Source organism: Pleurodeles waltl, chromosome 9, assembly GCF_031143425.1.
Source record: "Pleurodeles waltl isolate 20211129_DDA chromosome 9, aPleWal1.hap1.20221129, whole genome shotgun sequence".
Taxonomy (NCBI): Eukaryota; Metazoa; Chordata; class Amphibia; order Caudata; family Salamandridae; genus Pleurodeles; species Pleurodeles waltl.
In genome coordinates, this window is record NC_090448.1 from 307,536,802 (window position 1) to 307,550,147 (window position 13,346).

Consider the following 13,346-nt stretch of genomic DNA (forward strand, 5'->3'; position numbering starts at 1 on the left):
GGGTGAACAGCTTATACTGCTATCAGTGTAAGAGGCTGATTAACAGTGGGCTTTTATGCAAACCTGACACAAGCAGACATTATGAGGTATAGGCTCTATGCAGTACTACGACCGCATGCCGTTGATGGGCATTGCTAAAACCTGATACTGATGTATAGTGTGAAGAGGTTATCATATTGGTGAGAAGTGTAAGAAGCATGCTATGGTGGACATGTGAAAGGTCAGCATTATGAGAATATTGCACTGGCTAGGAGTATTATAAGCATGCACTGTTGGGAAATGTGGAAAGATTTCCTGTGTCTGTACTTTGAGAAACTGGTGCTTATGGGCAGTCCGTGGAGCTCCACGGTAGTGGGTAATTTGACAGATGGCTATTTAGAAGCACAGGAAGGAAGACTGAAAGTTAGCAAGCTTCACACAAGAAAGCATAAGAGTTTGGGAGACTTGTTTTTATATACCATGTCCACCATTTTGGCACATCCTTTAAGTGCATTAAGAGACATCAGGGGCCATATTTATCCTTTTTTTGCGCCGCTTTTTGACGCAAAAAAACGGCGCAAACTTGCAAAATACAATTGTATTTTGCAAGTTTGCGACGTTTTTGCGTCAAAAAATGACGCAAATGCGGCGCTAAAAAAGTATAAATATGGGCCCAAGTCTTCTGTAGAACTAGGGGCAACATGAGCTATACAAGTTACAGACTAGGTGCAACACCTACCGTAGTTGGTAAAACCATTGTTAAAACTGCTTCGCCGCAATTATAGGCAGGCACTAACAGGCGCTCATGAACATAGAAAAGGGACTACAGTAACAAGAACTATCCCTTAGCTCATAATCATGGCAGTCATGATGGACTAGTCATATTTCGTGAAGCTTGGTAAAGCAGTTTGGGGACCAACCAGAACACAGCAGCAAGGCTCTTAGCATTGTCTACCATCAACCAATTTACATGCGCTACTTGTGGGAGTTGCATGCAGCTACGCTGTCCTGTGGTAGCTACGTCTGAAACGTAACATGCCTGTAGTGTTTGTGGATGCACGACAAACATTAGCAGCAGTTAATGCAATTAGTTATCTTTCGCAGCTGTGTAGTAATTATTCAGTGTTTGTTTGCACTGACTATACTAATGGACTATACTAACATCATTCCAATAGTTGGAAACAGAATGGTACTTGAACACCAGTAAGTGCAGAGGCCAAGTGAAGTCTACTAAACATAACCAGCATAGCTGCCTGGGCAAGCAAAGATGATGGGTTTGGGGGATTTGCTAAGTGGCAACTGGAAAGAAACCCTGGAAAAAAGAAATAGTACCCCAATAACAGCACGAGCAGCGGATGGGCACTAATTTAGAAGATACAATCTGTGCTTGGTCCATGCTCCAAAGAAGAAACAGTAATTGACGCCTGGTGTGTGCTGGCCAATTAGGAAGCAGCAAACAAGAGTGATCATGAAGCCAACAAATGGTAAGCAACGGGCGGGCTCCAAGCCCTTTTTCTAAGCAATACTCTTTGTAAGTCACAGCACACATACGTTGTCCGCAGGTGAGAACTAAAAGGCATACAAGTACAAGAATAACTTGTTTCAGATTTTATTTGGGATTAAAAAAGGAATACAAGTGCTTAATATTTGCAAGCAGAACAGTTGTCAAAAATAAAACAGATGTGGTAAAACAAACAGTATAAAATAACAAATAAATAAATAAATACATACAGCCATGGCATACTGTAAAAAGACTCAGGGCTTCATTTACAGGCCCCTTGTGTTGCTGCTGCCTTCTCAGACTAGGCATAAAATTGACGCAGAGCTTTTTCAATGGGACTCTCCTTGCATTGCTGGAGTTGTGTCAGTTTAACGATGCAACTTCGGCAATGCGTCACTTTAGTGCCAACTAATGCATCAGAATTTATACTGCGTTAGTAAAAGGTGCGCTATGGGGCGCTGTATTGTAAATACAGCACATCCATGGCGTCGTTAGGGGATATGCTGCAGACACAAGAAATCTGACGCCTCAATGACAATGCAGCAGTTTCTTGTAAATGAGGCCCTCAATCTTAGGGGAGGTTGACCACATCTTTTTCTGCATTTCGGCAGGGTGGAAATGGTTAGTAAAGAAGGGAATGTGCATTTAGACTTGTTCCACTCTTTACAAGTAATAGGAAGGATGCCTCTCCCAACAACACAACTCAACAAAGGGAAAATACTCGTTGTAGATGGTAAAAAGTGGTACTTTTCTGTGACAGGAATCAACAAGACTGAAATGAAAAGGAAATATGGAACCTCTTCTTTGGACTAGACACCCTAGGAAAAGGCAGTACACAATGTGTAGTCTGGGCAGGCCATTGACATGCAGATCAGCAGTATAAAATCTAATAAGATGGTACAGCAGAGGTGACAAATTCCCAGCTAGAAGCACATACTGTGTCTACACCTCATTTAGTTTGTACTAATCCGAATGTAAATAACCAATTCAATATAAAAAATTGTGAAATATATTTTTTCCATTATCACTGAATGTAATATTTATTGTTAAAGCTGCCATTTCATTGGTTGGGAGAATCGCTAACCGAAACTGCAAAAAGGGCTGTGTCCTTTTTTACTGTTTTGATCATACATATTTAAAACCTTATGTTGTGTACAGAATACAGATGAGTAGTACTGACTCCCCGTCTGACGGTCATTATTTTCAAACTTGGTCTCAAAACTGGGTTGCGAAACTAATCTAGGCAATCTCTGAATAGCACAGGTGTGTGCAGTGACAGCTTATTTGTATAAACACACTGGCAATGTGAAAGCTAATGAAAAACTTAGGTCAGGAGCACTCCATCTCCTGTGCCTCTTTCAGAACATGGTAGTCTGAATCTCCTTTTTGAACATTCCTTCAAAATTAAGATCTTTGCCATGAGCCATGAGTTCTTCTTCCACGTCCTCTAGGGCCCACTGATGGTCCGTCAGCTCCAGCGCTTCCCATTCAGTCTGCAAAAGAAGGGAGAATACAAAGAGCTAAATCATCATCTAATAAACAAATTTGAAACAACTTCCATACACAGCAGGTACATCAAATGTACATATTTCTTGACTGTGTTCCTGTAATAAATGTTTATGTTTGAGGTGTTTTTCCTAACAAAACATGCTGCAATAGACTTTCTATTCAGAGCTTCAAGATTTAGCACACAGGAATTATGCATCTGCTTAGATAGCTACTGTAGTACAATATAGCAAACCAGACCGAAGGCCTTGGTACACCGTCTCCATCACTAAAAAGACCAATGCAGCAGCACAGGAGCAGATATTGACGTAGAATTTTCACCTCTGAAGCAGCAGCATCTAGTGCCACCTGCAAATGTGAGCCCTGCTGGGGCCTTAATAATGGAAGCAGAAAAATGCATTGAATACAATGTAAAAAGTCTCAACCAGTAAATATCAGGCTTTAACACCACTGCTCACCAATCCTGAGAAGGCACCGGTATACAGTATGATCTAAGGTTGCTGCAGAAGGAGCTACGGAAGGTACAGGATTGTTGATCAAGAGACAAGCATTGGACTTCTGAATCTCAGAGGTGGAAAAGACAAAAAAAGAAAACAACCCAAAGAATAGGGAAGTGCTCCAAACTAAGCAGAAATGCAGTGCAATAATTCCAACTATTTATGAGGCCATATGGAAAGTTTGACAGACTGGAAGCAGAGGCATGGTTAAGATTAAGTATCATCCTCAAAACACTGATTACCATACTACGGCTGTCTATATCGTCTTCCCAAAATGTGAGGGAGAACGGAGAGGCCATCGCCAAATTGACAGAACCCTTGTTGGATGAGGAGCAGGTTCCCTCCCAAAGCAGGCATGCTGATTTGAGTGGACAGACAACTGTGTACTGGAACGGCTGCAACTGTGATTGAAAGGCTTACATCCATCTTTTCTGTAACCATGACCCTCCTAAGTGCAGTAAAAGAACAATAGATGACATCACCAGCCTAAGTTATGCTGGCTGCTTAACAATAGAGGTGCACGCTCAATGTGCGCCTGCACTCCATAACAGCATAGTTTACTTAAAACGTATTAGCAGTACCTTTGCGAACCAGTAGGTCGCTCCATACTGATGCTGTTCCACACTGGAAATGACATACAGGGCCCATATAGATGCCACTCCTGTGCGCTGACATCTGAGACACTTCTAGCTGCAGATTCCTCACCTTATAATATTCCCCAAGCGTCAGACTGGATTCAGAAATTTTCAAGCAGTAACCCTGCGTCCCAGTAAGTGGCCTCATTTAGCTCTGCGCTGGCATCATTCATGTGGGAACTGACATGCACGGTGCCTATATAGGCGCTACCCCAGCGCGCTGACATCAGATCTTTTTTTTCTGGGCCAGCTAGCCTAGACCCATAAAGAGCTACCAGCAGTCAATTTTTGACTAATCTTTTTCTCAACTTTGTGTCAACACTTATTTTTTTTATTTTTTTTTATTTCGTCTTGTGGTATGCTAGGGACATCCCCTAAGAAACCAGTATGTTGCAAGCCATATGGTCTGCACAGGAAGATGTCTATGGTTTGTCTTTGGTGCTTGAAGCAGGAGTACGACTCCAAGACCTGCAAGGACTGTCACACCATTCACCCAAAGGCTCAATCCCAGTCGCGTGGAAGGTCCCGGCTCGCAGGACTATTCTCAACAGTCATCGTCCCGATATAAGTCATTGCATACATCCCATTGCCAGAAGAAGTCGAAGATGACTTTCACATCTCTGCGCCCGTCCATGTCCTCGGCTGAGGTGCGAGAGCGTTGGAACTCCAGGCTTTGCCCCTCTGTAGAGCCCGCGCCAGGGTCACCTCTGCTCCTCCCTGATTTTCCCAGAGCTTTAACAATGCCACCTGAACAAAAGAGCTCTAGGAGGCCCTGCACCTCATGTTTGGGCAGACTGTCCCCTCTGGCGTGCCTTTGGGCCCCATGGGTGCGGGGCTGGAGGGTGTGTGCAGGTTGAGGAGGGAGGTGGAAATTGCACTAGCTTGCTGGCGGGTTAGCACTCACAGCAGTCAAACCACTTGGATCCAGTAAGGCACCGCCAGAAAGACCACGACCTTGCTTTGCAGCCGTTCCAGTACAGATGTTCCCGACATCATAGATGCTCCACAGCACCACCATTCCCATCATTATACCCAACTCCAACACAAAGCCATATGGGCATTGTCCAATGCTGACCTGGACCATAGTCTCAGAGTTGGACCTCATACCTTTTTCATTTGACAAGCCTGGAGGTTATACGATACCTTATGGATACCAGCATCCTCTAGATTGCATACACAACTGATTAGAGGAACTAGTGGATGCCAGTGGTTTGGACTCCTAACCAGACACTGGCTCGCACTCTCCATCTAACGTGGCTATAGAGGAGGTTGCCTCATTTGCAGTGGCGGTGCAGAGGGCAGCAGAGGTCCTGGACCTCACAGTATCTTAAGTGGCAATCAAGACAAACGTCTTGGAGGAGCTCCAGCCGGGAGTTGCCCCCACCAAACCTTTACTCCCATTTAATGAAGCCGTTACATATGTCCTCCTTGGGGCCTGGTTCACACCCAGCACAGGGGCTCCTGAGCAACTGCTCACCGCCACTGGCCAACTCCTGGGGACCCCAGTTTCCTCAACCAGCACCCCATCCCGGAGAGCCTGGTAGTTCAAGGCTGCACTTTCCTGAGTCAACCCTGGCACGTTCACTACCACCACTCCACCGGATAGGAAATCCAACAGGCTTGGACACCTTTGGCAAGAGGATGTTCTCTTCTGCCAGCCTAGTACTGCAGTCGGTGAACACCATATGCCTGTTTGGCCAATGCACTTGTATGATCTGGGATTTGGTTGCACAAGTGCTGCCTATGGTCTCGGAGGAAGACCAGCCCATACTCTCCCAAGCTATTGCTGACGGGAGGGATGCAGCAAAGTTCACCATCAGATGTGGACTGGACACGACAGATTCACTGGGGAGAGTGATTTCATCATTGGTGGCCATTCGACCTGGCTGAGAACCACTAGCTTTTCGGGGGATTTCCAACCCTCTCCCATAGACATGTTGTCTGATGGCTCTCGTCTTTTTGGTGAGAAGGCGGACTCAGCGCTGCAGCACTTTAGCAACAGCAGAGCTATGGTTAGGTCCTTGGGCCCATCCATGCCCCCCCAATCCTCTTTCATGGTTATAGAAGGGGCTTCCAGCTGCGTTCTTTCCCTCTAAGCCAACAAGTACAACAGGCTTCCCAACCTTTTTGTGACCCAAGACAGACCACATGGTGCCAGAAGTCGGGCCAGTGCACCACTCCCCCAGCAAACGCAGCCTCCAAACCCCTTTAGTCTGCTAGCATACCACCACAAGCATCCAGCGGGAGGTAGGATACATCAGCACCACTGGCCATCAATCACATCCGAAAAGTGGGAGTTGCAGGTAGTCCAAAGGGGCTACACCATCCACTTTCTGGGCATCCCTCCACCCATGCCATCGACTTACAACTGGCTGACCGAGGACCATCTCTCCTTGCTACATCAGGACATGTTGGCTCTCTTGGCCAAAGGGGCAATTGAGAGAGTGCCTGCATCAGAAGTACGTTGTGTTTGCTATTCCCACTACTTTCTGGTGCCCAAGAAGGATGGAGGCCATAGTCCTATCCTAAATCGGCGCCTTCTCAACTTCTTCCTGAAAAAAAAGAAGTTCATAATGCTTATATTAGCTCAAGTCCTGTCTGCTCTGGACCCTGTAGGGTAGCAGTGGACTTGCAAGATGCTTAATTCTACACCCCGGTCATGCATGCCCAAAAGTGTTACCTGCGGTTCATGGTAGGTCAAAAGCACTTTCAGTTTGCGGTGCTCCCCTTTGGCCTTACCAGCACCACTCGGTGTTCACCAGAGTGATGGCAGTGGTGGCAGCACATTGGTGGAGGTCAGGGGTTCCAGTATTCCCCTACCTCAACGATTGTGTGTTGAATGCGGGCTCACCCAAGGCAGTCGTCTCTCACCTCCTGTCTACAGTGGACCTCCTGCACTCACAAGGGTTCACTATCAGCATATTGAAGTTACACCTCCTTTTCAGAAGCTCCCTTTCATCTAAGCTGTTCTGGACTCAGTGCAGTTTCCGCCTATCTTCTTGAGCACCGGACGGTGTGCCACTTTTTCACTCTACACCATCTAACTTGTAATTTGTTTCGTTTCTTTTTAAAGAGTGAATATGTGAATATCTTGCAGCACTGGTTACCAAAATATGAGAAACATGCGATACTCTACAGTTCTTGCTTGTTTTATAACTCTGACGCCCTGTGTACCGTACTCCCTTTGAGTTTCTGATTACTTTTTTGTCTCAGAGGGAAAGCTGCTCTCTATGATTAATTTACCTCTTTGCTCTTGTAATTTGGGTACATAGAAGGAAGGAAATTAGAATGAATCGTAACTTTCTTGCACTCTTCCTTATGTAATCTTTTGTGTCTTTGTCTTGTTTATATTTCGATGTTTGATAACTTCCAGTAGTTTTATTTGGCTCAATAATTAACTGTTTCCTTAAGTCTTGTAATACTTTTAGTGTTCTTCCAAACTTCTATGGAAATCCTTTCACAACTAAAAGTTCAGGATAATATCTTCAATTTCAACACATTATCTTAGTCTTTTGTTGAACCAAGAACTCTCTTTCACCTCACTTCAGAGTTCAAGAATGTATAATAATGAGTCTTCTTGAACACTAATCTCTTACTCACAGTTCTTCTTGATATTAAACACTACTTGACCAACGCGTAGAGTCAAGCGTGCTGCAGAGACACTTCCTTTTTGGCATGAAAAGCCTCTCAGGTACTTCTGCACAATAGGAGATGCTACTAATTCTCTCAGAAAAAGAGTTGAAGTGCGTGTTGCGCTCTCGGCGCACTCTTGATAACGCCGAACACTGCTCTTGAGCTAGAAATCTAGACATGCGACTTCGAGCAGCAATTTCTTGGAAGCTACCATCTTGGAAGTACTGCTTTGGGGCGTTGCATTAATTTGATCAGTAAGGGCAAAATCTGCCTGAAATTAGGACAATGGTGTTTCCACTGCAGGTATTTGAACAGCCTTTTGTGTTTATACCTTGTGTGTGTGTGTGTGTGTGTGTACTGGCTATCACAGTTCTGACAGGGCATTCCCCTGGTGGTTCAACACCTGGTGGGCTCTCTGAATGCCAGGGCAGCCAAACTCAAGTTTCCAAGTTGACTCTCGCTCATAGACGCTTTTTTGTTTTGAGTGGGACTCCGTCCTCCTGTATGCCGTACCGCAAATACTACTCCTGCCCAGAGTTCTCAAAAAGACCAGGAACAGCCAGGCTCAAGCCATTCTTGTGGCTCCGGATTGATCATGGAGAGTCTGGATCCTGAGCTACTGAGAATGAGCATTGATCCTCCAGTCAGACTGCCTCTTTAGGAGGATCTTCTACTGCAGCAATAGAGAAGGATCCTGCACCCGAACCTGCGCACCCTTGTCTTCCTGCCTGGTAATTGAGCAGTGACAGTTTTCAACCTTTCTCTCAAAGTCTGCAATGTTATTCCGGCAGCCAGGCGCCCCACTATCAAGACAGTCTACGCCTGGAGTTGGGAATTTGTGGCATGGTGTGAATCCAAGTAACGAACAATTTCCATCGCCATGTTGATTGAGAGTGGTGGCTATCCTTTTACTTGATTTGTCTGCTTCATTTGATACGGTATGGCCTGCTCAGATATCTCAATGACTGTGGTTGGTGGCCTTGCTCTCAGTTTACTACTTTCCTCACTGACAGAACCCAGGTAGTCAATTGTGGGGACTTCAAGGCTGAAGCCTTCAGTCTTCCTTGTGGTGTCCCCCAGGGCTCTGCATTGAGTCTGACTCTTTTTGACATCTATGTGGTGCCTTTGGCAGCCCTGGTCCAGTCTTTAGGCTTCGAGGTTCAATCATATGCTTAAGACACTCAAATACTCGTGACGATCTCCAATGATGTGACCCCTGTCGCCCAGTCCTTTAGGCAATACATGTCCAGCATTGAGAAATAGATGAGCAGCAATGTGCTTAAACTCAATGCTGGAAAGACAGAGGTGCTAGTCTTTGGTGCCCAGAATTCAATATGGTCTAATATCTGGTTGCCAGAGGAGTGTAGGTCTCTCCCGACCCTGTGGAATCTGCCAAAAACCGAAGTATCTTAGTTGATAATTCTATGAACTTTAATACCTAAACTAGTCACATGCCCATCACCTGTTTTTTATCATCAGAAGATTTTCCTTTTCATCCCTAATGAACTACGGCAGGCTGTTGTCACTGCTCTCATCACCTCTCGATTAGATTATTGTAATTAATCCTATCTTAATATGGATAAGAGTGGTGTTAACAAGCTGCAGGTGATCCAAAATCCTGCTGCCTAGCTCATTTTGAATATTCCCAGACAGGTGTCAGTGAGGGAAGGACTGCAGGCTTTTCACTGGCTTCCCATCGGAAAGAGAATTGCTTTCAAAGCCTTGTGTATGGTCCATAAAGCCCTCTATCTTATAAACACTGAACAGGTTAATACCATGTTCTATTGGTATGTACCAGCAGGACCTCTCAGATCTTCCTCTCGCAGACTGGCAACTGTCCCTAGATTTCATAGAGCCAGATGAGGAGAAATTATGGAATACCGTGCTGCCTCACATTGCAGATGTGGAAATCTTTAAAAAAACTACTGAAAACTTAGCTTTTCACCCAACGTGGCTTTGAATGAATGAATGAGTGTTCCTCTGCCTCAGAGCGAGTTTCTGCTAGCATCTTGATACCTTCGGGTTTAGAGCGCTCTAACAAAAAAAAAATAACTCAAAGAATATAGATCCTCTCTCTGCACCCTTTCCTCAGGTTTTGCTATTCTTTCAGTCTTTGGCCCAGCAGGGATTTTCTCTGGCATATTTAAGGGGTATTTATCAGCCATTTTGGCATTTATGAGGTTGTGGGACTGACCTTCTTTGTTCAAGTCCCCTGTTGTGACTATGACCCTCAAAGACCTCCAATTTGCTTCCTACCAAACCATTTATCATGCCCCAGTGGGACTTAATAGTTGTTGTGAATTTTCTGATATGCGCCACTTTGTTTGCTAACGATCAATACTGCTTTCTTAGTGGCCATAACATCGACCAGGAGGGACACCTTATACCACTCTAATGGTTTTGTAGAAGAGGAAGTAAAACAGCCTGGGAGAGCTCATTGAGAAACGATTTCAGCCATGACAGGGCTTGGTCTCTCACGCAGATCTTTTCCAGTCTCTCCAGCAAAATGGCGTGGGAGACTACACTGAATGCCGAGACGAGGTACAAAACCACCATTACCATGACTGGGGTACTTGAATTCAGATTTTCTTTAATGCATTCTGAGACTACAAGTAGAGCAGCCTCAGTGCAGTGGCCAGGAGGAAATCTCGACTGGGAGTAATGGTGCAGATGATTAGACTCCATAAAATGCAGTATCTGCCTCTTTACAATTTTCTCCAATAGTTTTGGAACTGTAGGAAGGAGTGAGATTGGCCTAAAGTAACTAAGAACCTTAGGGTCAGCCAATGTACCCATCCTGCAGATCAATCGGTGTTACCTTCCATTCGTGGTGGGACAGAAGCATTTTCAGTTTGCTGTGCTCCGTTTTGATCCCACCAGAACCCCTTTGCTGTAAACAACAGTGATGGCAGCACATATTCTGAGGTCAAGAGTGCAAGTCTTCCTCTACCTCAATGACTGGCTATTGAAGGCAGGCTCACCCCAGGCAGTCGTCAATCACCTCCAGACTACAGTGAACCTCTTGTCATCTTTGAGGTTCACTAAAAACGTGCCTAAGTCACACCTGACTCCTCAGATGCTATCTTTCATCTGAGCCATTCTGGACACGGTTTGGTTTTGTGCCTTTTACCTAACAAATAGAGTCCAGGACATTCAAGCTATGATCCCGATCCTTCAGCATCGGTTGTGGATTTCTGTGAGGTGAACTCTGAATTTTTTGGGACTGATGGTCTCCTGCATCCTGCTGGTTGAGCATATGCGGGCACTGCTGTGGGATCTGAAGTCTCAGTGGGCCGAACATCAAGGCAACCTCTCTGACCATGTTCAGATTTTGGAGGAGACTGCAAAACATCTACAGTGGTAGTTGCTGGACCACCTCTGGGTTAGCTGCAGGCCCCACTTCCCACCCAGAGCTCACAGTGGTGATTGATGCATCACTTCTAGGTTGGGGTGACCATCTGCGAGATGTAAAGATCAGAGGCTTCTGGTCTCCAGTAGAGTCCGTGCTCCATGTCAACCTTCAGGAGTGAAGGACCATCCTCTTGGCAATGAAAGCCTTCCTTCCATTCATTAAGGGGAGGCTGATACTGGTGCTCACAAACAACACCACCAGGTGGCACTGCAACAAACAGGCCTGGGTTGGGCCACAGATCCTGTGCCAGGAGGCTCTGTGTCTCTGGAAATGGCTGGACCACCAGAGGGATCTTCCTGCTGGTGAACCACCTGGCAAGATCACCGATTGCCAGGGTAGGTATATTAAGCCATCAGCACCTAGCGGATTACGAGTGGCAGTCACATCCAGAGAAGGCAAATGGTCTCTTCTGAAAATGGGGAGAACCTTGGCTCAGTTTCTTCACCACTGCCGAGAATGCAAAATGTCAGCACTTCTGCTTGTGGAAGTTTCCAAGGTACTGCTCATTTGAAGATGCTTTCTGCTGCAAGTAAAACTCAAGCCTCCTGTATGTCATCCCGCTGATACCACTCCTGCTCAGACTTCTCAGGAAGATCAGACATGACATGGCCCAAACCAACCTGGTGGCACAGGACTGGGCACAGACAGTATGGTATCCAGAACTCCTGAGCATAGGTCTTCTGATTAGGCTGCCCCTTTGGCAAGGCCTACATTAGCAAAACAGGACAGGGTTCTATACCTGACCCTTCAATCTCCACCATTATGCTTGGAGAATGAGATGCAACAATTGCACACCTTCAACCTTTCTCCGAAGGTAGTAGATGTCATCTTGACAGCCAAACGCCGCTCAACAAAAACTGAATGCTCCTTGTAGGAAAGTCACTCTTTCTGGCCTGGTTACCCCCATTTCCTGCATGTTTATCAGTGTGTTTAGACTGTCTTCACTGGAATCCTGCTATCCAGGAACCCGGTGATTGTGTTCTCTCCTCCAAATTTGGTTGCTTTGGTACCCTTTACACCCCACAACTGGCACACTGGTGTACCCCTGTAAGTCCCTTGACCATGGCACTTAGGTACCCAGGGCATTGGTACACCAGAGGTCACCCATGGGCTGCAGCATGCATTAGGCCACCCATGGGAGCCCATGCAAACTATGTCTGCAGGCCTGTCACTGCAACCTGTATGAAAAGGTGCATGCACCCTTTCACTATTGGTCACTGCACCAGGTCACTGTAAGTCACCCCTATTGTAGGCCTTCCTTGCCCAGAGGGTACGGAACAGGTGCCTTTGTGTGAGGGCACCTCTGCTTGAGCAGAGGTGCCCCTACGAACTCCAGTTCCAATGCACTGGACTCCGTAAGTGTGGGGAATAGACTGGCCATAGGTCACTCTACCAGTGGTCCAGCTACATAATGGTTAACTCCGAACCTAGGCATGCTTGGTATCAAACATGTCAAAATCATACCCCAGTGCTAATGCCAGTATTGATGGCATGATTCCCTCCACTCTGGGGGCTCCTCAGAGGACCCCCCAGTATTGCTGCTGCCAGTCTTCCAGGGTTTGCGGGCAGCCCACGCTGCTGCAGCCCCTCAGACAGGATTCTGTCCTCCTGCTGCTTCACATGCTCAAGCAGGGGAAGGCAGAGCAAAGGATTTCCTATGGGAGAGGGCGGTAACACCCTCTCCCTTGGAAATGTGTGTTACATGGCTGGTTAGGGGTAGCCTCCCCACACCACTGGCTTGATTTGAAGGGCACATGTGGTGCCCTTCTTGCATTATCCAGTTTGCACCAGTCCAGGGACCCCCTGGTCCCTACTCTGGCACGAAAGCACACAAAGGAAAGCAGAGTGACAACTCCCCCGTCCATCACCACCCCAAGGGTGGTGCCCAGAGCACCTCCAGGTGGCCACCTGATTCTGTCATCTTGAAAACAAGCTGTGTAGAGGCGCCTGGGAGTATCTGGGTGGTCAGGACAGGTGACTGACATCAGTGACCCACTCTGATAGGTGGTCACCCTGCAGAGTGACCAATTCCCCCCTGGTAGGATTATTTAGGGACTCCCTTGAGGATGGGTCTCCAGATTTGGCGTGCACTCCACCATGACTCCTCTGCAATGACCTCTTCTGCTCCTGGCCACCGGAACCGCAACTGGAGTGTTCAGGAACCAAACAAGCCTGCAACTTCA

At 46.4% G+C, this 13,346-nt stretch overlaps 1 protein-coding gene across 1 annotated transcript in view; it reads right to left on the bottom strand.

Annotated features, from left to right (window-relative positions):
• Positions 1-1,572: 1,572 nt before the first annotated feature.
• Positions 1,573-13,346, bottom strand: part of EMC3 (ER membrane protein complex subunit 3) — a 107,655-nt gene continuing 95,881 nt past the window's right edge. The window contains exon 9 of the mRNA XM_069206786.1: positions 1,573-2,973. Coding sequence (XP_069062887.1) covers positions 2,839-2,973 — 135 coding nt within the window. The 3' untranslated portion in view covers positions 1,573-2,838. The remainder of the gene's footprint in view (positions 2,974-13,346) is intronic.